We start from the raw sequence: 24,342 nt of genomic DNA, 5'->3' as shown, positions 1-24,342 counted from the left end.
CACAGAGCATCAGCCAGTCTCAAACCCAGACCGCACCTGGTGCCCTGGGGGCAAGGCTGGCCAGGCCACCTGAGCCTGTCTATGCCAAGGGGACCGTGGTAGCAGTTTGCACCCAATGCCCTCATGGTGCCTGGCCACTGCCATCTCCTGATTGCTGTTTTCTACCTTGCACTTCACTGACCCAGAGGTCGCTGCAGTCCACATGCAAGACCCTCCCTTTTGGGAGAAAAAAAGGCTGAATTCCACAGTCACGTTGAAACAGCCATCAAGCACACATGGAATTTTGTCCTCTGAACTCTCACATGCTCATTCACTGATTTTGTATCATTATTGACATGACAGGGGTCACTAAATGGCATTACAGGTGGTGAGGGTTCAAGAAAGCCATCAGGAAAAGAGACCCTCAAGTTTCCTCCTGCTGATGCTGGCAAAGAGGCCCGTGGCAGGACACCGCCTGTGTCCACACGTCTGGGGATCGCAGTGGAGTGGGGGAAGGTTTCCAGCCCCTCGGCTGCAGGTGTGGGGAGCCCCGAGCTGACCTGTGCCTGCTCCCAGTAGTTATTTGCCTTCAGCCCAGCCCTGCTTCAGGTGCAGCCACTGGCATCGGCCACCCGAGCCCACCCAGCTGCACTGGCCACCTCTGGAAGCTCCTCTACAACAGAGGGCGGGAAAGAGACCTGGGACAAAATCACTATTTCTGGCTATTTATTTCCAGACTTAATTTCTCATGGCAATACCATGGCTGATTTGTTCCTGTTCATATGCCTTCCCCAAGATGAATCAGGTAAAGGGGGAAGTTTTAATGATAGAACCCGAGCCATGGCATCCTGCCGGGATATAGGGAGGAAAAACAACCTCTCTGCACCCCTCCAAGCAGTTTTGGTTTGTGCATCTGCCAATACACAGCATCAGCAGTTTTGAGCACATATTGTTGGCAGGTCTGCAGCTCCTCTGACAAAACAGCTCTCTTGTAACACATCCCTCTCGCATAAGAAAGTCCTTCTGCTACCCAGAGTATGGCTGTAGACAGGATTAAGGTGTTGGGACTGTTATGACACACCCCTGTCCCAAAGCTGGGAAGTTTCTGTTGCATCAGCCGTGCTGAGGAGGAGCCTGTGCATCCTTTTCCTCCGGCTGCAGGAAGCCCACGGGAGCTGCGCCTCTCTCCTGCATTACCGCATGTAAGCATTTTCTCCCTGAGCGATGACTTAATCCGGCACACATCCAAACAGCCATGTGACCGCCAGCCCTCGTAGCGCAGCAACGCACCGCCCCTCAGCTTCATCCCGCTCCTCCCCACACTGGCAGTTTGTAACTCTCAGCCATGGCATTTACCTTGTGAACAAAAACGTCCTTTGTGGCCAGCAGCAGGGTGTCATATTTACCACTGGCAAGGGGAAGCGTATAAATACCCACCACCTTTCAGCACCAGCGCAGCGTATGAACAGACCATGTCTTCCTTCCCCAGAAAGATGATGGCCAGTAATTAAAAGCAAACCGTTTTCAAAAGTCCTGATCCAAGCAGGAGGGGAAACTGGGGGCTTCGCCAGAATGCTTGAGGGGTATCTAGGAGCAACGACTTTGCTGGGTCACTGGGTAGAAATAATGAGGGCAGGTTTTACATTTCTTCCTTGCTTATGAACGTGGAGTCTGGGTGCAGTGTGTCCCTGACTGTGGGAAAGGGGGGAAATCCAGAGAAAACACCCTGCAGGAGCCAGCCCCTAAAGGAAAATGACTGCTTCTTTCCTTAAGGCGATAGATAAGCAGTGCTTCTGCCTTTCCAGCACCCCAGTGTAAGGTGGTGGGACCTCCCAGGGCTGTTGGGGCAGTGCTGGGGATCAGCTTTGCCCATGGAGAGGAGCATTTCCATGCTGGCAACTATGCCAGCTACACTGGTGCCTCCCAGTAAGGCAGCAGCTGGGAGGCTCTGCCACACACTGTTCAGCTGTTTTGATGGGATATGGTTATCAAGTGTCATGAAGGCAGCCTTGAACAGTTGCCAAGGTCTGAGTAAATAACAATTACTGCCTGAAGTTCTTAATTATCTTGTAGTGCAAAAAGTGTAAATCAATAAAAACCGGCATGTCTCAGAAGTAGCATGTAATGTCACCCAGTCAAATAAAAAAAGAAAAACAGGACTCTAAAGTCTATTTATTATGTAAGGTCTCTGGCTGATGCAGGCAGAATAAACTCACAGCTGTGGTGGACTCTTTCTATCTCTTTTTCTTGTGTGAAAGTGTACCCATGCACACTCAGTATTGCATAGGAACTAAGTATTTCTCTAAGGGTAGGTATTAATGCGGGTGGAAATCCCAGACTGCCATTTTAAGGAAATTCCAGTTGATTTTTAAATGTTTCTATATGCCATCAAAGCAATGGAAATTTCAGCTTGGGGTTGTTCATTGTCAAATGTCAAATGTTCATTGTCAAAGGGTTTTGATCTAGGACACTGAAATTTAATTTCAAGTCTGAAAAGTCTATTTCCTGTCACAGAATTTTATTCCTTTTAAAAACACTATGCCACTTTAATATTTTAGCAGTGTATAATAGGGAACATGAGGAATAGATACTATGTACCATTGCAGTAATCAGACAATAAGAAAATATATAAACATGGGATTTTGGTGCCCCCCAATAGAAATCAGGAGCCTTTAAAAGAGACTGGCCTTTTGTCCCTGCAGTCCCCTTTGTAAATGAGGTGACAGCATTTTCCTCCTCAGCACTTTCTAAAAGCAGCACTTTCACATGAAAACAATTATTTTTAACAATTTAACCTTATTCTCTGCAAGATCAAAGAGGTGTTAAAACAGCCATTAAAATTTTAAAAAATGAACTCAGACAAATGCAGCATTGTTGTCCCACACACCTCATTTCCTCTGGGGAGCGTGGCCGGCCAGGGTGACCAAGAGACCCCAAAATCACCAGGATCCAGTGCCAACCATCACCTGGCTGATGATAGCCCCAGTGACACCCGTTAGCTCACAACTTCCCCTTGAGGAGAGATCCCTGTGGGGACCAGGCTCAGCAAGCCCGGATCTGACCCCAGTCATGCTCCTGAGTGGCTCTCGCAACTTATTTCAGTGGATCTCCAACCCTGCCTTCCCTTCTTTTCATACAGAAAGGGCAGCCCATCCTGAGCAGTGTGTTAGTGATAGAGCAGCACAGTTTGCATCCCCCTTCGATTCGGCAATGCAAAGTGGTGTCCAGGCAGAGTGGTAACACCTCCAGCCATGGGGACCCATTAATGTCTGCTCACACCCCCTTAGACCCACCCCACAAACCCATAGTAATTCTCCAACGTGCGGGGCTACAATTGCAACCACTCTCTCAATACCAAAAAAACCAGTGCCATGCACCAGCATTACCTGTGCCAGAGGACGGTGGTGTGACAGACCCCGGGCTGTCATCTTCTGGCTCCGACACCGTCACTGTTGGTACCACCTCATGGCTCGGCTTCAGACCAGTCTCTGGCTGAATCAGGCTTGACTTTTTGCTGGCAGCTTCCGCAGCGCTTTCTGTCTCAGTGAGTGTGATCTTGACGGGGGCTGTAACCACAGAGGCACTGTGCTGATCTCCAGACCTTGTGTCTTCAAGCGGGTCTTGTTCGTTGGCTGCCTTCATGCTCTCAGCCATCCGCTGAGGTTCGGCAGTGTGGCTGGACCCGGTGGGTATTCCCCGGTACTTATCAATAAGGCCTGGGCTCTCATCTTCTGAGTCCAGGTCATCTTTTTCTTGGTATTTTATTTCTTCTGATCTACTTATGTCCATGTATTTATAAGCTTCTACTTTCATGGGATCTGCTAAGGTTTTATTGACTTCAGTAGATTCCGCAGGAGTCATCTCTATTCCTGAATCTGAGCTAAACAAGCCACGGGACTCAAACCCAGTCACATCCTGAACAGGATGCCCCAGCGCGTTAAACCCCTCTGTGCTGCCTGAGCAGGGAATGGGGCTGTTGTCCTGCTGATAAATGCCCGTGAAATAGGTGGAGTCCCGCGGAGTGGTGTAATGGACGTCTGAGATCAGAGAGGTGTAGAAGGAGCTGTCGCCCCCATTAGCAGTGGAGCCATAGTCAAAAAGGTGTGATGAGGCTGTGACACCTAAAGCAAAGACACAAAAAGAATGCATGGTGAAGAGACAAAGTGCCTGCATGCATTAATCTTTCTGCAAAGCCATACTGACTCCCTGCTGATTTTAGATTTGGTTTGTGCACCAGACTTGTCTTCGCTTGCAAGCTCTTTGGGACTGTCTCTTTCTATACCTTTGGGCAACATAGTGGCACATCTGTCAGACGAGGCTTCCAGATGCTGTTGTCTCTTAAAATAGCTATAACGATCCTGATAGCTGCTAAGAGTTCCTGGCCAATGTTTGCCCAGCCTGTGCATAAAAATATCCAGTGATTCCAATCCCACAACCTCCCTCACAGTCTGATTCAGGGGCTCACCATCCAATAACCTTAAAAAAAAGAAATCTAATGTCCAATACAAAACCAGTCCTGAGCAAAAAGATTTATTTTTTTTTTTTCCACGGAGAAATGGAGGAGTTTCACCCTAAGGAAACTTTTCATTAAGAAAAAAATTCTGCTGGACAGAAATTGAGATGGAAAGTGGGTAGGCAGCTTTAGATTTCATTTTCTTTTTTAAGAGTAGCCACCCTAAATTTGTGAAACACCAGGGCAGAGACCAAACATCCTCATATAGTGATTTCCACAGACAGCAGTATCCTGTGTGCATCATCTACAAAACATACTGGCATGAAAGCAGTTAAACCTCTACCCGCACCCATGCATCATTTTCATACACCACCTCCAATTCTCTCTGTCACGTTTTAAGTTCCTGGGGATGTCACTAATTGAATGACAAACGATGGCCTCTCTCTATTTAGAGCATTAATATAAAGCATAGCTCAATGACAGGAACAGCGAGAACCCTCATGAGGGAGGCAGGAGATGGGGAGACAAATTTTTATAGGGGCTAGGGGAGTGGGGACGTAGAGGAACAAAACTAATGTCTGTAGGAGCTGGTGCCTACAGGAGGACGGTAGCCTGTTAACCGCTTGTGCACTGATGCACACTGCATTGAGGAGGCTGGCCAGCTTTCCCCAACCTCTGCTCATCACCCTGCAAGGGATGTGGGGCTCCTGACCTGCTCCACGTGTGTGGTGTCCTCGGCTGCCACACACAGTGCAAACTTAACAGTAATATTAAAGGGATGTTGCTGCAGCTGCAAAGTCAGAAGCAGGAAAACGTCAGCGTGAAAGCTCCTGAGCTACTTGCATTTGGTTATTTTCTTTCTCCTAGCACATACATAATAATACCATCTCTAAATACCATCTAAACTGCTTTTTGCACAGCCCTCCCTGCATTAGGCACGTGCAGCTCATTTAGTGAGCCCTACAGCATTTTTTTTTCCCCTTAACACTGTTCGGTGTGTAGCTGCAGGCTTTATTTTACTGCACAACCTTGCTGGATTTGACACGCACAACCCAAGCCCTGCACAAACGCAGAATGGCCATTTCCCTCACTGTATTTTTGCATTGCTCAGTGCTACGATGACTTGCAAGCAACTTCTCTTCCCTGGGACGCCTTTAGGGTGGAAACAGCACGCTCCTTTTACAAGGGGAAACCTGGTAGCATAGGGAAAAAGCAACCCAAAAGTGCCCCGCCTTGCTTTTCAGCCTATCTGCGCTACCTGCTCCTTTGTGTCCATCCTTACTAACTTTGGGTGCTGCTGGTCCCCCAACCAGCCCTCACCGCTAATCTGCTACTGCACACATGATGCTGACAGCAGCTCCATCCCCACACCCTGAGAGCACATGGCCAGGTTGTCGTGGCAGCTGCCTTTGCAATACAAGAGCACAGAGCAAGGGGTGCTGTAGCTAGCAGGTGAGAAATTATCATCACTATTCCGAGTCATTTCCAGCCCTCAGTTTGCTCTTCTCACTGCATAGAACTTTTCATAGAAATATTTATGATCAAGCCAAGATCTTATTTCAGAGTGGCAATGGTCACTGTGGAGATTTTTCCTATGCATATGAATTTGGGACTTTTCCTTCCTCTCTTGTTACTTTATGTAAACTTTATGTAACTTTACATTTACCTACTCTAAATTTCACCTTCTATTTTCCTGCCGGCTCACTCAGGGTTGCAAGATCCTTTTGCAACTCACTGCAGGCAGCTCTCATCCTCACTACTCCATATGACTCAGTCTTATCAGCAAAGGTATGTGAGAACAGAGCCTACATGGAAAACCACAGTGAAACCAAAGCAGAATAAGGGATAAAATGGGCTGCCCAGCACCCCCATCAGGTCCTACTTGAGGTCATCCAGTGCCTCACAAGGACAGCTCATGCTCAAAATCTTTTCTAAATGATCAGTTAGCAAAAAGGGATAGGTTCTTCTTGCAAATATTTTTCTTGATGAACTTGCTTTTTTGAAAATTATCCATAAACAGGCTTGGATTTTCACAAATGTGTTGGTTAGCTGGAATTATCTGATGCATTGTTTATGCCAACATATTTCAGGCTGTGAATTGCTGACTACAGACTATTCATGCCTGTTGCTGCCAGTATCTGCTGTTTGTAATTTACTCTTTGTGCTGGGTGAGTGGCTGACTAAATCATGGGGTTTCAGGGCTGCTCTTTCATTAGATGGTTCTTCGGTGCCTACTGGGCCTGATCCAAAGCCCACCGAATTCACTAGAAAAGTCCCATTGACTCTGAGTGGCTTTGGACCAGCCCAAGACGGCTCTGCAATACTTTCTGGTCTGGTTGCTCAAGAAAAATACACTGTCACAACACCATCAATGAACAAAATTCCGTTTCTACAAACATCCCACTGTTGCTGGTAAAGGGGGAGCACAAACATAGTCAAAGGAAACTGAAGTCACCATCAAACCAATATTTATGGATGCTGTTTGCAGCTTTCATTTCTGTTTTGTCCACAGTATATGTGAGCCAGATGCACATGCATTTACAGCACTCAGTAATGCTGATCAATAGCGTAGTAAAAGGTCTTCTAATGCATTTGTGTCAGGTGCTTCATAGCAGGAGTTATAGCAAGCCAGGATTGCTTGCAGGAGAGCCACTGTGATAAAGACAGCCTGCAAAAATATCATCTTATTCTTTATGTTATTCATCAGCAGAAAGCAAAAATAACCCTGGAATAGTCGTCAACAGAAACATCACTTCACATTTTCAAACAGGACAAAACCAATGCTGTCGCAGATGTTAACACAGCCGATTTAAAATGGACTCACTGTCCATTGTAAACTTTTTTTTTTTCCCTGCAATGGTTTTGCAAATAACAATGAAACCAGAAAATGCATTTCTTACTGGGGTTCAGGAGGAAGACAAAAAGTTAAAGGGTGTATGAGCATGTCCACACACACGTGTGAGAAGAGAGGGTTCACATTAGCGGGACATAGAGGGATCCCAACTCTCAAGGCAACCACAGAGTCAAAAGCACTGAAGACAGCTGAAATTGCCTAATTACTAGGATTTAATGCAACTGTCTATTTCCACAGGGAATGATTTAAAGCTCTTGGTAAAACTACCTCTTATTTGGGAAGTGTGAATCTATCAGCTATTAGGCTGGCTATTAAAGACATGGAAACCTATAATAGCTGAGCAGATTTTTGCTGAAGAATGGTGTATTCAGAGCCTGGTGATTAAGCAATGCCCTCTCTGACTTTAAGTTTATTTAGTTCAATATCCGTGGGAAGGAGAAGCCTTGAATAGCACTGGTAACGGATGGCAGTATCAGATCTGAATTTACCCTTGTTACAAAGGGTTGGGTTTTTTAATCTGGATTTCCCTCAAATGTGCCCAAAAACTTGCCTGCCAACTCAGGTAAAGCAAAGGTATTCAGCGCCTGAAAGCAGCAGTCATGCTTTCTTGTAATATAAGCCCTCGGGAAATAATTTCACTTCCTGCGACCAGTTAAGAAGTAATGGGTCTGATTCAGTCATTTTGAGCACAGCTGAGATGCTCAGCAAGTTACATGTGTTTTCATCAACTGTAAAGAAAACAAAAATTTGAAAATGACTGGTTTGTTTCCTCAGAACAAGTAAATGAATGCTCCAGCAATCCTCTCCTACAGCATTGCATTTAGAGCTATTTAGCAATTGACACAGGAAATAATTTAGAAATCATTGGTTCCACACAGAGTAACTCTTAATTTAAGAAAGGCAGTGAAGCCCAGTTTGGATCAATGCAAGCTGAACTGCTGCAGCACCCTGGAAGAGGAAACAAAAATTTACCTAAGGGTAATAGACAAGAAAAAGAGCTAATTTAAATGAAACTGATTTTTTTTTTTTTCCCAACTAGAGTATGCTCAGTCTTCTTAAAATTGATCACTTCAGAATACTGTGTTCCATTTTCAATAAAATAACCAGTTTACACGCGAACCTGCCTTTCTTAATCTTCATATGCAACTCCGGTGATGTTCAATGGCGCTGGCAGACACAGAAGAACATGAAATTTCGGTCCTGCAGAACAGCTGGCAACCCCACAATGCGAGGTTCAGTATTTATTGTGTGTCAGTGATTCAGTCAGAATTATTAATTTTTCAGAAGAGGAGAGAAGAAACTAATCTTTAATTAGATGATGCTATTTTTACAGCCTGGAGCTGCACTGAGAAGAGGAAGGATCTTTGGTTGCAACTGGAGGAATCAAGGTCTCGGTGAACTTTTTAGACAAAAGCAGAATAGCGTGAGCAAGTCGATTCCAGAAAATTCATGTAAGTCTTTTAAATAGTTGGCTCTGACTTTTGCTTTGGATATTGAGACTCAGGAGTCATTAACCAGCTACCGCAACACTGCAGGACTGTTAGCTCCCAGGGGCAAGGGTCTCCCCAGCTCTCTCCTGTGTTGGCACAGATCACAGCCTCCCGGCAACAGGGTCCACTTGCTCAAGCTTTTTATTTTATAATTACTCTCTCCCCTAGAAAGGCTGATTTCATAGCAAGGCTGACTGTCTAAATCCAAGGAGCCATCATGGCCTCCCATTGCACCTGGCAGTGATGCAGGACAGTCCCCTTGTCCAGACCTTGCCACTACTTAAACATACGTATCTGGAAATCAAACCACAGCTTGGGGTCCTCTCTGATGATCAGCCCAGCCCCACATCAGCAGCTTGCATTCCAGCTTCTCCTTAATTTTTATTGTTCATATGTGACCATCAGATGGATGCATCTTCCTGCTTTCTTCCAAATACACAACAATAGTAGCTATGAAACAGTCCTGCCTTTTCTGTACCAAATTTACAATTTTGTCATCAGTTACTAGCAACAAGCCTGTGCTTGACCTTGGCTTCTTTTTATTCCTAACTTATCCTTAAAAAAGGAGAAAAAAAGGCAAAGACTTGTTCCTATGCTTTTGACCCTGATACATGATGTCTCATTGTTTCTTTTTAGTTTTCCAGCTCAGTTACCTTCCTTTTTAAAATTCATATTATATTGCCTTACTATGTTGTCATCTGTAGTCTTGTACAACTTTATACAGATGTTCAGTGTTTTATGGCTTTTCTACATCTATTTACAGTACCCAGATGGACCAGCAGTCCCAAGTCTAACTCCAAATTCAAAGCACACCCTGTCTTCTTAGATCCAGATCAGGCTGTTTCTTCCTCTCTGCCTGCCTCCCTACCTCAAACCTCAGGATAGCTTCACAGATTTCCAAATGTTCTTTGCTAGTCCCCACTCCCAGCAGCGGCAAGGGCGGCTGGCATGAGTGGCATCCCTCAGCCCTGTGCCAAATTGCACAATGCTTTGAAGTACGCTGCCTACCTCCAGGGATATTTGAGTGTACTTGGGAGCCACGCTTCCAATTTTGCAAGACCCTTCTCCATGAATTTTCTAACTCAGGACACTTCAATATCTATCCAAATCTCAAAAGTACTTGAGCACTTGTGTGTCAACTCAAGCAGAACATGAAACCCAAATGGCTAAGACCCCTCATGCCAAGTGCAGGCATCCCCGTGCTGCAGATAACACTGCTAAATCAGCTTATCAGTCTCCCCTGGATTAGCCTTTCTCAATAGGCATAGCCAGCTGTCAGCCCTGAGCTGTCCTACCTCCAGATGCCATAGGTTAGATGCAGAGGGAAGCAAGCTGCTTGCAAGAGAACTGCACTAGGCGTGAATCCCTGCCAGCAGTGCCAGCTATTCCCAGCTGCCAGGAGATGGTGCTCTTTGTTTTTGCTCAGGATTTGCAAACCCACTTTACAGGTTAGCAACTTATTTTCCTCCAGAACTCTCCTGATCCTGACTGTGGGAAAGACATAACTCCACAAGTCACAGCATTCACAAACATGAATAGCCATACTCTGAAAGTCATTTTGGGATTCACTTGCACAATAGATGCTATGAGAAAACTGGATGTATCCGAAGGATACATGCTTTTTTTCTATTATTATTTCCCTTTGGTTCTGAATGTGTTGGGGAAACTCAGAGCAGCAAGAAGGCTGCTTCCCGCTGTCTCAGAGCAGCTGACAGCTCTGTGCCTTAGCTCCTGGGGACAGGAATGAGTCAGTGCATCAGCTGTGCAAGTTACTCATCCTTCCACTGGAGATCCCACAGCAGCAAGAGGAAATGGTGCCATGCAGAGAGGCAGGTCCTGTCTCCTGCACAGGTAGGAGGGCAAAAAGACAGAGTGGAAAAAACAGTCTTAACTCTCTTTACACTCTGGTTATTCCATTGACTTCATTGGAGTGACTTCATCCCACCTGAGATGGAAACCAAGTCCTAAACTCAAACAATGATATGCTTTGATGCATGTAAACCCAGTCCTCCAGGTCAATTTGCAGAGGATATGAGTTACTACAGCCTCCAGCCCCAGTGCTTTAGCTGTCTAGTGCCATCAGACATTGCAGCTTGCAGCTCCAAGATTCTCCCATTTTGGTCCTCCATGTGCTAAATATATGTGGGGGTGGGGGTCAGCTGGCTGACCTGGGCTGCTGAGGATGAGCATCCTTTAGCAACTCACCACCTCCTAATAAACACAGAGGCTGGGGAGGGGACAAATTGCTTTCAGGTTCCAACCCCTGGAGACCCTAACACTTTTGGGAGCTTCAGTTTGGGAGCTGCCCAGTTGAGAGACTCCCCCCAGCAGCTGGTGTCAATCACCATCATGTTACACTGAAGCATGGTGCTTCTGTGTAGCTTCCCAAGACCCTGCCTGGGGGTTTCTTCTGTTGCCCCAGCTGACTTATGGTTTCTTCCAAAAACCCTATGGACACAAATCAGGCCCTGGCTCAGCTGCTAAGTGCTACAGCCCTGTCTGCAGAAGGGACGTGTAGGAAACACTGATGAGCTTTTAATAAGATTAAGACAGATCCACTCTGGGGAATGCAGGACGGACTGTGCTGCTGGCACTGTTATCCTGGTGGGCTGTTAACAGCATCTTTTTTTTTTTGTCGTGGACTTTGCACTGCAACAGCAATCATCTCCCTGCCAGTGCTGCTCCAAAAAGATACCAGGGTCCACCTTTTTGCTGCCTCTGAATAGGCACTGTGGGTGTTGCGGTGCACCCCAGACCAAGCCAAGTCAAAGAGAGGAGCAGAGCTTGGTTTGGTGATGCTGAATATCCTCAGCTCCCATGGACATTCACAGAGCTCACAGCATCTGACAGGGGATGCTCAGCAGGTTCCCCAAAGCCAACCAGCTGGTGTGCTAAGTGAACCCATAGTAAATGATTCAGCAGTTCCCACCCCCACATCCCCTCCAGGCTTTCTGCTTCAATAAATGGTCTCGGAGAGCTCCAATTTGACCTGACAGTAAAACCCTGGCATGAGGTCTGAGACAACCCTCCCCAGTACTCTAGAAAGCGTGAAAAATCATGAACACTGAAAAAAGTGCCTTGAGATGAGTACAAGAATGGTTTCAAACATGCATTAAAGTTGCAAATGCTCCTGCTAGACGGGTAGCTGCAGCAGATCTTCATAATTCTCAGAAAAGGACACAAATATAATTTAGTAAGTTTTAACAAAAATCTGGTTCAGGAAAAAACAGGTTTTCACTCCTGTGATAGTATCATCAGGAGTAACACGACTGGTCAGTAGGGTTCAGTGACACTAAGGTACTGCCTAAAATGCTATCACATACATTTTGCTAAGGATAATTAAACCCCACATATGAGAGTAATTCATTCTTATTTCACTGTAGTCACATTTCCCCTGGAATGATCAAACTCTACCGAGTCCCACGACAAAAATACTCCAAGCACTAAGTGGATTCGCACCTCAATCATGCTTTTCAATGACCTGAAACAGGGCCCAACTCATTTTAGAGCACTAGACACCAAAGTATCTCACAAAATCTGGATGCGTTTGGCTGAGTCTCATTTGACTTTAAGTTCTAAAATACCTAAATCCCATTTCAAACACAATTTAGGAACTTCAGATATTCACTGTTTTTACCCTTAGATGGCTACGAAGCTATTGGTCACTCTGCAAATTCAGACCAGCTTGTCTTTCAGTACCCCCTGCAAAAACATCCTTTTTACCTGCCCAGCCTCCGTCCCAGGGCTCTGCCGCAGGCACCTCCTGCACATCTAGCCCCACCTTTTCCGAGTCCCAGTTACTTATAAATTCAGCTTCGCACGACTGCTGTAAGGCAATCCACAGCCATACGACTGCAGATTCAAACTCAGCCTGGAAAAAAGAGAAATGCCGATGCCAGCTGCTTTTGATGCTGCGATAAACTCACAAAAGAAATCATTACCCTACAGCTTCAGGCTCTTCCACGCCCAGGGAGAGCAGCATGGAGGTAAAAGCCAGTGTTGGAGAAGGGCTTCTGCTGAAACCTGAGTCTTTGAGTAAGAGTTTAATACACATCTGGAGGGACTACTGAGTTTTTTGCTATGCCATTCATATCCAACCGCAACATCTAATGAAAATCCAGCTATTAAAAAATGAGGAACAAGAGAAGAAAGGGTTGCCTTGCATTTGGGCTAGGCTCCCCATCCCCCAAGGTCGAAGCCACCCCAGCAGCATGAATCTTCCAGGGAGACAGAGCGACAATTGCCACAAAGTTCAGCTGAAATCACTGAGGGCTCTCGAGAGGAAAATTAATTTTGTGACAATGCATAACACCTACAGCGACATGTCAGGCACTGTAATTCAGGGAGAAAACCAGCTGTCAGGCACTGAGGGCTAGGGTAAATCAAAAGCGACTCCACCAAAGGCACTAGAGTTACACCTGAATAAAACTGTCACCGGGGAAGGAAATATGAGGCCCTGGGAGCCAACAAATAGCGTCTGAAGACAAGACACTACCGGCCACAAATCAGGATCAAATCTAATGCCCAAGGGACAGCAGGGAAATCTAGGTCAGAGAGGACACGGCGGCGTGAGGCTGACACAGGCAAAGAGACAGAGCTCAAAAATCGCCATCTAACTCTCTTTTCATCCAAGGTTTTGCCATCGCAACATGACCTGTGCCAACAAGGCCAGAGGACCAGTGTATGTGGCTCTTGGTGACGACCTTTATTTGCAGCAATAGAAACATTAGGAAAAAGACACTGTATAGCTTTGAATAGGATCCATCAAGGAGGACTGAGGAAATATGAGCAGCGTCAGAAAAGATTTAAAAAAGAAGAGAAACCAGGAGGTTCTGCTGAGGCAGGTGAGGCAGCAGGCTCTGATCCAAGCATTAATGTAGTTTCCTTGCATGTTAAGTGATTTCCCTCTATTTCTAGAACATGGGGGCACCAAGGGCACATCTGAAAATCAATCAAAAAGTTTTCAAAAGTATATTAAAAGTTAAACCTCTCAAAGTAGTGCAGAATATGGGGCAGAGCCACTGCAGTCATAAATCAGCATCAACCTGCTGGCTCCAGCTTCTGCTTAAGGAGGATCGGACCATATGTGCTATAACTAATGCTGTAAATGTCCTTGTCTTCAAGGTCTCCTTTATTTACCCGCCACTATGTTTCTTTCCGTGAAAAAGATGAGTTTACTCCAAGCAGAGACAGGAAAAATCCTCCCCAGACATCTCACTTCCCTGAAGGACGTTTTTAGAGACTTATCCCACCCTTCTCTCTACTTTAGTGAAGGACCAACACAACTACAAGCCTCTCCATCTCCTGACTGTGAATACGTGACACCAAAAATATTTGCCCATCCAGGAGACCAGGTAGCAAGTCTGAAGTCTGTACTTTGAGCAGAGGTGTAATTAACATCTCAAGGAACACAGGTTAGTTGGACTGTCCCCCTCCCTGAAAGCCCAGGAGAAGCTCCTGTTCCTTCCTTACTCAGCAGCCCTCCACCTCTATTCATTTGCAAAGACTGAAGTCTTGCAAGGGTGATGTGGGACCCTCCTGGTGACCTGGGGCCTGGTCAACAAGCTGGCTTGCCTTCGGGCACCTTTCACAGGCACCTTTCACAGACACCTTGGATGTCACCCACAAGCTCCTCACTCCTGGATACCCCCAAGCTGGGGATAAAGGAGCATCTCCTCTCCACTCTGTATGTGTACACAATGCAGGCAGCCCCACAAGCAGAACTGCAGACTCACCCGCTGTTTCATGGGATAAGGAAACCTAGGATATGGGTGTCTTCAGTTCTGGCCCTCTTCTGTCCTGCTGCAGCCAGCAGGGCAGGGATGGGGGCAATTGCTTTGCTCTAGGGCAGGCAGCTGCCGATCACCGCTTTTCTGGAAAAGCGGAGGAAAACCAAGGCGAAGTCATGCCTCTGCTATTTGCAAGGGGACTCAGTTACCCGCAGTCAGAGTTAGTGGCTAAATCTCAGTCTTCTGCAGATTTAAAGACAGGGGAGGCTGCGCTGCTGAAAGCTTTTGAGGTTGTGGCAGAGCAACCTTGATTCAAACCAACCATTTGCTGGAATTATTGTGTGTTATTAAAGCAGGAGGGGGGCAGCAGCTTGACAGCAGTGCCAGGACCAACCTCTCTGAGAGGCACTTCCCTCTGCATTCAGTAGCACAGCCTGGCGTTTGGCTTTGCGTGTGAAAAGCTGGGGATAATTACCCAGATCATGATGCTTCGTGCAGCTTTCCCAGAGCCTCTGCTGCTGCTCGGAAAGGGTCAGCCGTCAGGTAACTGTGGAAGCTGCAGTGAAACGCAGGAGCAGAGGGCCCTCCCCTTGCTCTCCTCCTCTGCCTGACCTCCCATCTGTGTGCTGACAGTGCTGCTGAAGCAGTTCTTGTGAAGCAGTTATTGCACACCAGTGCTTCACCCACATCTGCTGGAAGATTTCTATTAAAAGCTGCAATGAAAACTTAGCTTTTCAATCACAGGGAGGTCTGTTTTCCTCCAAAGAATGTCCCTTTCCCCAATGAAACACCCAAGACTCCAAACCTCTGACTTTGCATTCATACTGACCTTAGAGGAGGCAGAATGCACTGAAATAGTTTCCTATTCAGCCTGGGGAGGTTTCAGATCCTAAATACTGAAGGTTTTTAACGGTAGTTACACAAGTATCTCTTGAATGCTATCAGAGAGGTGCTCCTGCTTGGGGAGACAGGATAAATACATGACCTCCACAGCAGCTCTCCTGCTTCAGGCTCTAGCATGAGCTACTTTTGGAAAACAGCTACACAACAGCGCGACTTGCAGCTATGATCATGAACAAGGACCTTTCCAACCCAACAGATACACCAGGTAGAGTGCTTCACCTAAGAAGAAAGCAGCTTCTAGATTAAGCTCTGGACAGGACATCTCCACAGATATTGCTGATTCACCTACAGGTTTGTGCCAAAATGATGAACATGGCTAAAGGGAAAAAACAAATATGGCAAGCAGTTTTTCTGCTGTGTTTTCAAAGACAGAAGGGGACACCCAGAAAACTTCAGGGCAAATGAAGCAATGTATCCTCCAGGAAAAGCCCACTTTGAGAGTTTACCATAGTAGTAAGTGAACCAGAGAGCATTTGGAAGAGCATGACTACTAGGTAAGATTAAGCATTAGGTTGTGCTTAAAAAAAAAATAAAATAAAAAAATAAATCTAATAGCCTTCTTGGCTATAAGCTTGGTGTTAGGAAGTAAAGGAAAACTAGTGAGTGTGTAAATCTTCACTTTCTCTTGTATTTTTGGTATTCAGTCCTCTCCGGTAATCAACTCATAACATATATACAGGAAATCTGTCACTTGAACAAAGTAACAACAATAGAATTAAGACACTAAAATGTCCTGGAGTAAGTTCTTCATATGCAGTATCAGATACTGTCTAATCATTCATTGCACTAAAAACCTCAGCCAGGGTAGCGTAAATGCATCAGCGGATGACGCTATGCTCAGGGATGTGGCATATTTCCCTTAGGCAGAAGCCCAGAGTGCAAGGGTGTATGCAGTGCTGCAGAAAGAGCATGATTAAGTACTCAGGCGGGACACTAAAGGAGGCAAGAGGAAGGCCATGAGCAGACAGCAAAAGAAATAAGAGCTCAAGGACTAACCCTGCAATGTAAAACAAAGAAGATCCCATACAGGGATGGGCAGGGCAGGGAGAAGAGACTCCCACTATTTAGAATCAGAGAATCGCTGAGGTTGGAAGGGACCTTTAAGATCATCAAGTCCAACCATCAACCTACCCTGACAAAACCACCTCTAAACCATGTCCTAAGCACCACATGTACACTTTTTTTAAACACCTCCAGGGATGGCGAATCCATCCCCTCCCTGGGCAGCCTATTCCAATGTCTAATAACCCTTTTAGTGAAAAAATGTTTCCTAATATCCAATCTAAACCTCCCCTGACACAACTTGAATCCATTTCCTCTCATCCTATCACTGTTCACCAGGAAGGTCAGCCCCCACCTCTCTACAAGCTCCTTTCAGGTAGTTGTAGAGGGTGATAAGGTCTCCCCTCAGCCTCCTCTTCTCCAGGCTAAACAACGCCAGTTCCCTCAGTGGTTCCTCAAAAGGCTTGTCCTCCAGACCCCTCACCAGCTTTGTAGCCCTCCTCTGGACACACTCTTACACCTCAATGTCCTTCTTGTAGTGAGGGGTCCAAAACTGAACACAGTACTCGAGGTGGGGCCTCACCAGTGCAGAGTACAGAAGGATGATCATTTCCCTAGTCTGCTCACCACACTATTCCTGATACAGGCTAGGATGCCGTTGGCCTTCTTGGCCACCTGGGCACACTGCTGGCTCATATTCAGCTGGCTGTCCACCAGTACCCCCAGGTATTTATCTGTAGCTTGTCCTCTGGCACAGATAGACCAGGAGCCAGGTAAGTCTGTGGCTTCTTTTCTTCATTGAGGAAAAGCACAGAAAGATGCAGAGAAGCTATAGAAGATGCTGGTGGCATAAGCACTGGAGGGCAAGACATCTGGGACCAGTCTGGAGGAGGCAATAACAGAGATAAATTTATATTGTACAGAAGTGGGAAGGGAGGGGGAGAACAGGATAACGGTCTATAAATACTCTGAAGGTACCAGTATAAGTGAAGGGGGGGAATTAGTCACAGTCTTAGAGGATGGGAGGAAAAGGAGCAATGGCTTGAAGTTAAGATATAAAATTAGGCTACATGTTGAGGTGTATGTCTTGATGGATAAGGGCAGAGGAGTGGAAGAGGGAGCACAGGGTGTGCCCAGACACTATCTCCCCATTACAGCACATCTGGATGGGCCTTAGCAAGGAATGAACTCCAGCTCTGCCCGAGGAGGGGCTTCCAGATGTCTTTTTCTGGCACCACAGTTGATAGCCCAATTTTGTCTCTTGTACATTAGCACTTCAGATGAAATCTGGGCAAATAAGAGACTCTTCAGTTTGGCAAGAGAGAAAATTAAAGGGAAGTGATTCTGCTTGGAACTGAGCTGTAACAGATTTTTTTTTAATGATTTTTTTTAAAGTGAAACACGAAAAGAAACCAATAAAAATCATTCTAGGTCAAATCAATTTAATTTGACCTGAAGCTAAATGTCAGATCTGGTTTACAGCAAACTTCAAATATCAAGAGGAAATACTGTGCATCAGGGTCCCTCGTGGAAGCACACACAACATGGTGCATGCAGGGGGACTCTACAGGGTGGCCTTCATTTTCCCTACCCCACCTCAGCTGCACCTAACAGGCTGCACCTCCCTTCAGAGTCAGAGAAGCACCTTTTATCTTCTTTCCAAGTACAATCACTTCAGCATAGCACCCACACAACCAAAGTTCACAGGCAGTCCTAAATCACATTCAGACCCATCTTAGCTCCCAGCGTTTTGGATTTAAGCCCATGAAATTATTCACCACATCATATTGTTGCTATAGTAACATCCTATTGAGTATTATTAGAAATCACTGTCCCAAAATCCCATATACTGGAAGGAGCTGTGCAGCAGGGGTAGGAGCCACCTTCACCTGCACAGCTTTCCGTTACCCATAGCTCCCAACAGCAGATGATCCGGGCAGTTAATTAACAATGCCCTATCTTTCCCCAGCTCTGTTGGTTGCAGGACTGAGCTGTGGAGTGCAAAAAGCAATGTGCACCCCACTTCCAACTGGCCTAGCTTGTTCAAAGCAGCTGCTGTTTAAAGCTGCTTCTTCACAGCAACTTGCTTACACATTTTCCAGAAGTGAAAGAACAAAATATACTCTAATTTAAATGCAGGCAACAGGTATTTTTGTTAGCCCAAGCAAACAAGGAAAATCTTTGCCTGCATTGTTCAGAAGAATTTAGAGTATGACCCTGCAGAGAGTAAATTTTGCAGTAGACCTTTCTGAATGTTTCCCTTTTACTAAAAAGAATGATTAACTCCCCCCCCCTTTTTTTTTCCCCCCCGCCCCGTGATGCTGAATGTTAGAACAGTGCACATTCCTTAGCAAACAGGAAATTAAGCCAGTACAGGGCTGAGGATGGACAGAGAGGACTGGATGGAGGAAAACCCAGGCTGCACCTTGCTCCAAAACACAAGTCGCTACATTCTTCCACTAAACTCCTCTTCCAAGAGGAAAACTGGATTTCAGCAGTTAAATACAACTAATTTATTAGGCAATGACTTTCCATAATAAATTAGGAATTTCAGGAAGTTTAAAATAGTATTTGATGTCTTCTTATCCACATGCCACATGGCTCGGCTGCTGCATCTCTTACTGCCCGCGAGGCCAGCAGATGTCCACATCAGCCATGGGACTGTAACACAAAAAGTACTTCTGAGGTCCATGCAGCTCCCAGCCTGATCTGAAACAGCCCAAAGACAATAACCAATGTTTTCCTCCTTTAAAAACTAGCAATGGGAGAGATGAGGGAAGCTGAGGATGGGAGACTGCATGAAGAGTATTTCCAACAGGCTATTTATACCCTTACTGGGTCAACTTCCACTTGCCCTGAAGCCATTTAACACTGTTTTGCAGAGTGAAAGGGCCTTCATGTGGATAAACATTCAGGTTTGTCACTGTAAGGCACTCACAACATATGGGCAGACTCTTCATTTTTACTGTTTTCATCCATTTAAATACATCAGATAAAGGCTTGAGGATTTTATGCTGGCTTTTGACCAAGACGACAAGTGTAAACAGCCATTCCAGTGAGATATTTCTGTCTGCGCATCCAGGATGCATTGAAACACCTCCCTTGGCTGCCATCCCTGTTCCCAAGCCAAAGGCCGTGCTGGCAACCCAGGTCAGTCTCCCGCTTTTGGGAATCAAGAGCCCCTATCTCCTGCCTCAACCTGCCTTAAGGTATCTCTGGGTGGGCCTCACCCAAACTGCAGACCAAGGTCAGATTGGTCATAGAAGGGGAGAGCAGAAATAGCTTTTCCATCCTAACCACGGGTGGTCACCTTGATGCAACACGCTTCATCCCCCAGCCCAGTTTACCCAGTCCCCGCATCTTTCAGCTAGCTCTCAAGTCAGCTTTTAAGCTCATACATGGGTTTTGGCCATTTCTGTACCAGGTGGCTAAACTGCACCAGAGATCTTTGGCACCTGCCTCCCCAGGCGCTACATGGGCAGAGCATCCCCAACAGATTTTGGGTTGCAATGATCAAAAGGAAACAGCTGAGAAAAGAAGGGAAAAGGATGCAGAGACAAGAGGGAGAACAGGGAAAAGAGCTCAGTGCTAAGAACAGGAAGAGGCATTAGGAGACAAGGAAAAGATGGGGTGTGTGGGAGTGGGGTGCAAAGAAGAGGGCCAAAAGGATGCTGATGTGCAGAGAGAAATAGGCAGAGCAGAGTGAGAATTAAATGAAAGAAGAGTGATGCAGAAGAATTGAAACAAAGTCACAGGAACAAAGGACGAGAGAGAGAGAAGAAAGCAGAGGCTGAAGTATGAAACAGGTGAGAAGAGACAGAATAAATTTTAGAAGTGCTAGGATAGATACACATACCTGTCTGTGTGTACAGTCTGAAGGTTACTACGTTTGATCTACACTTCCCTCATTCATGTTTAGCCATCATACATTTCTATGACGCTATTTTTAACCATGTACAAAAACACACTAGGAGCTTTTCTCGCTTCCATTTTGGAGGAAGGGCCAGGCACTTCCCAGGCACAAGGCAAATTTCTTTTTAGAATAAATTCAGAAAGACTATCAGAGCAAACCCAATGCCTATGAATAAATAACTCTGTCTCTGCGGAGGAGGCTGTGGCAAGGAGCTATTCTCAGATGTGCACACAGCCCCAAAGAAGAGGAAGTTTGGGCATGCACAGGAAGGTGCTCTTTGCAAGCCCTGCATGGCTCAAGCATTTTATCTGACTTCCTGCAGGGAAGGAGCTCTTCCAGTCTGGAGCGGCAAAGGACATGAAGAGCAAGACGTACACGAAAGCAGAGGATCAACATGGTCAACCTGTGAGCTGTTGTACAGCTCCTGCTCCCTGGACCAAGGCAACTCCTTCTTGCACCAGGGCCAGCCCATGCCCTCTACACCAGTCTGCTGAATGATAGCCTGCAACAGATTCAGCAGCACCAGTCTGATGCTATTTTTGTTCTACATCAGGTGTGAGGACCTTGGGTGGAGCAGACCCACTGCTGGAGGGAGCAGGGAGGCAGGATGCTTTGCTCTGTGCTGTTGTGCTGACATCGTCATCAGCAGGGCTGGGATATTGCTGGCTAACACAGCTGCAGCAGGAAACACTGGGCAGGGAGAGGATTAGTTTAAGGCAGAAATGTGCTTATTTAGGACTGAGCCTTCTGCCCAGTGTCACCTTTGTGCTTGAATCAGTCAAATAAGCTGTTGTGTCCTGTTCCCTGCACACTACAGGTGCTCTGCTCCACAGTATAAGCATCAGCTGAAGTCAATTTATCCAGTTATAGGAGGAAGAACCCAGAAGTTTGTATAAGCCATGCATCCCTTCTTAGGTAGGACGACACGGAAGGCAGGGATTGAGTCTGACAAAAGATCAGCTCCAGTTTCTTCCGCTTAAGGGCTGCTCGAGGCTGGCATAACTTAGCCCTTCCTCAAGGCTGCTCTAACTCCACTTGGAAGAGTGAGTCTGTATGGAGTAGTAGCACATGGAGATGCACAAAGCAATTTCTACTCATTCCCTCCACCCCCAGCACGCCCTCCAGGCCATGTGCAATTTGACCATACTATACCGTACATTAAGCCTGCTTTGAAAAGCATCTGTCCTCTTCCCTGGGAGGTGGCTGGGGACAACCATGAGCTGAGTCACAGGAGTTAAACCAAGGTTTGGCAGTACTTACGCAACCATCTTTTGATTATCTGTTTACCCACACCTTCCTTCCCTTTGGTTGCTATATTTTACTGAATTACCTAAATTATGCAGCCTTATTCAGCTGCAAGTGTATGAATTGGGACATTGATACCTTTTATAAGATGGCATTAGAGGCTTCACTTTCACGAGAGGTAAAAACAAATTAAGACTTTTGTCCATCTGCAATCCAGCTTTACTCAACTGCCTCTTACAGCAGTTGGGCTGACAGAAATGCATCCTCCTGAGAGTCCAGACACTAAAAATATCAGTAATATGCATCAGAGTCTGAGTGCCTGCACAGTTTATACTCATTAAATTGATGTGGGGCTCTCAAATCCCTTCACTGCTCTTTCAGAAGATACAGACTCTTGCTTAAAAATTGGTAGGTTTCCCAATTCTGGTCCATTCCCCAACTTTCTGGGATTGGAGCCCCATAGGTCCTGACTGCAGCAGAGATGGCTTTAATGAAGTTAGCAGGTTGGGCTGTGTACCACAGCCAGAGAAGTGTGCCAGAGATGCAGGGAGATGTCAGGAGGGTGAAGCTGGGTAGAAACGTGGCAGCAGCAGTGCTGAACTCCAGGCAGGGCTGTGGCTCAGCAGCAGAGGCTGCAAAGATGCAGAAGTGATGCTTGAGGGTTGGAGGAACATGCTCTTGCTGAATTAAATGGATCATGCATATGCAGAAAGTGGAGAATACACCAGTGTCCAGATGGAAATCAGTTTCTCTCGTGGTACTCCTCTGTCATCCATTCCACGCAAAGTCATGCAGATCATGGGTAACACAGAAACAAAAAAAACTTATGGATTTGAGATGTGGGAAGAGATCTCTGTTGCAGAGTTTCAAACACAGTCTGCCTTGATGCCTCACCTAAAGAAAGAGTCTGGATATCTTGGATCTGAGGCTCGGTGCCAGCCTTGGAAATGGCTGAAGGTCCCTTCTGCTCACCAGCACTTCAGCCCTCAAAAATAAACCTATTTCCTATCACCACTTGGCAGGAGTCTAGAGTTACCCACGTTGCCGGAAGGGAAGGGTAGTTTGTTCAAAGGGGATAATGGAAGCAGGGTGCAAGATGTGCAAGGAGGTAGGGCTTGCACACGACAAGGTGATACACTGTAAGCTCCTGCCATCTCCAGGCCTGCTGTGACTTGCCTCTCCATGATCTTGCTTCTTGACTGCACTTTTTGGAGTCATCAAATGAAACAAGGCCATCCCATTTATCTCCAGCGACAACACCTTTAAACCAAAGAGTCAGAATGTTGGAGCCAAGCTGCTCAGTCACACAGCAGCCTGCTGCTTTCCAACACAGTTTAAGGAGACTTCATGGGCAAAGGAACCAGCCTTCAATAAAATAGAAAGCTGTAAAACTGGGAATATTTGGATCACTAAGTAGAGCCATCCCCTTCCCCAGTGGTCAACACTATCACAAGGCCTTTTCAGGACATCAAACTCAGTCTTAAAACGCAATTTTACTTTTGACTTTTTACACCTATTAGAAAACTGTTCCATGACATGACTGCTCTGGTGTTTAGGAGTCTCCTAAATTTATTTGTCACTAACATACATCCATTTGTTCTTCTGTCAGCATCAGCTTTTGCCCCTTGAAAATATTTATAGGAAGCAATCATTCCCTTGGAGCTCTCATTTTGCTAGACCAAACAAATTACTGTCTCTAGTCTCCTAAGGAAACTCTCCACACCCTTACACTAAATCTTATGGAGAGTTTAGAATGCCTGGTGCCACGCTCTGGGAAGTTTCTTCTATTTTCTGTCCTAAATCGTTCTTTAGTGCTAGGTACTTTAAGCCACTCTCTAATGATGTTTCTACACACAGAAATGCATTTTAGTGCGGTGCAGACAGCTCACACCGTTATTTCATTTAGTTGGAGTAGCATGAAAATACACTGATAGCAGTAGGTTAGTTTCTAAAGCATTATTCTTCCTGGTTCAACCATCTTAATTTCTGCACTGATATCACAAGAGGAAGAAAAATTACTGACAAGGGTCAGAAATTACGCAGAAATAGGAAACATACAGCACTGTCAGGGTCAAGCAAGCAGTTATCAGATTTTCCCTGGCAAGCACAGTTACACAGTAAATACCATATCAAAGAATAAAAACCAAACTATACTCCAAAGCACATTCATATGTCTGCATGCATATGTGTGCACGCACACCTACATGCATACGCCTTTCTCTCCCAAGCTGAAGTGATTAACTCTCAGCCTCTAAAATTTCTGGAATCACATTTCTGGATGACCATCACACCCAGTGCCCTGGCCCAATCTCTGCATCGTTGTACTTGAAATGGAAAGCTCTGTGCAAGTCAGCACGCTCCCACAGAATTTTAGCCAGAGCATCCTGGCCCATCTGTTTGAGATTAAGACCACAATGGAGCAGAGCATTAATAAATGATCTGCAATTCGTACCCTCCTCCACTGTGCATCACTGGGGGGAAAAATATTTCCAACACCCGAATGCACCTTCAGCAACAAATAATGATAATGATTTGGTTCAGCATTAAGCACACAAGAAAAAAGTTTAATGCAGAATGTGAGCACCATCATATCTCATGGAGCTATTGTTCCAGCAAGAAGAATTATATATAGCTGTGTCTTTTTATTAGATTAATTCAATTCTTCAGCTGCTTAGACTGCTCCTGTGTATCCTTTCTAAATTAAGTTTGGTTTTATATACCTGCAGCTATGGTTATCCTGGGTATTTCCCTGTGTATTCCACTGTGAAAATCGT

General features: G+C 45.8%; 1 protein-coding gene across 1 annotated transcript in view; it reads right to left on the bottom strand.

Annotated features, from left to right (window-relative positions):
- Positions 1–24,342, bottom strand: part of RTN1 (reticulon 1) — a 127,005-nt gene that overhangs the window by 50,211 nt on the left and 52,452 nt on the right. The window contains exon 2 of the mRNA XM_009885583.1: positions 3,366–4,100. Within this exon, the coding sequence (XP_009883885.1) occupies positions 3,366–4,100 (735 nt within the window). The remainder of the gene's footprint in view (positions 1–3,365; positions 4,101–24,342) is intronic.

Source organism: Charadrius vociferus, unplaced genomic scaffold (genome assembly GCF_000708025.1).
Source record: "Charadrius vociferus isolate BGI_N301 unplaced genomic scaffold, ASM70802v2 scaffold355, whole genome shotgun sequence".
Classification (NCBI taxonomy): Eukaryota; Metazoa; Chordata; class Aves; order Charadriiformes; family Charadriidae; genus Charadrius; species Charadrius vociferus.
This window is presented reverse-complemented; position numbering and strand designations above follow the sequence as displayed.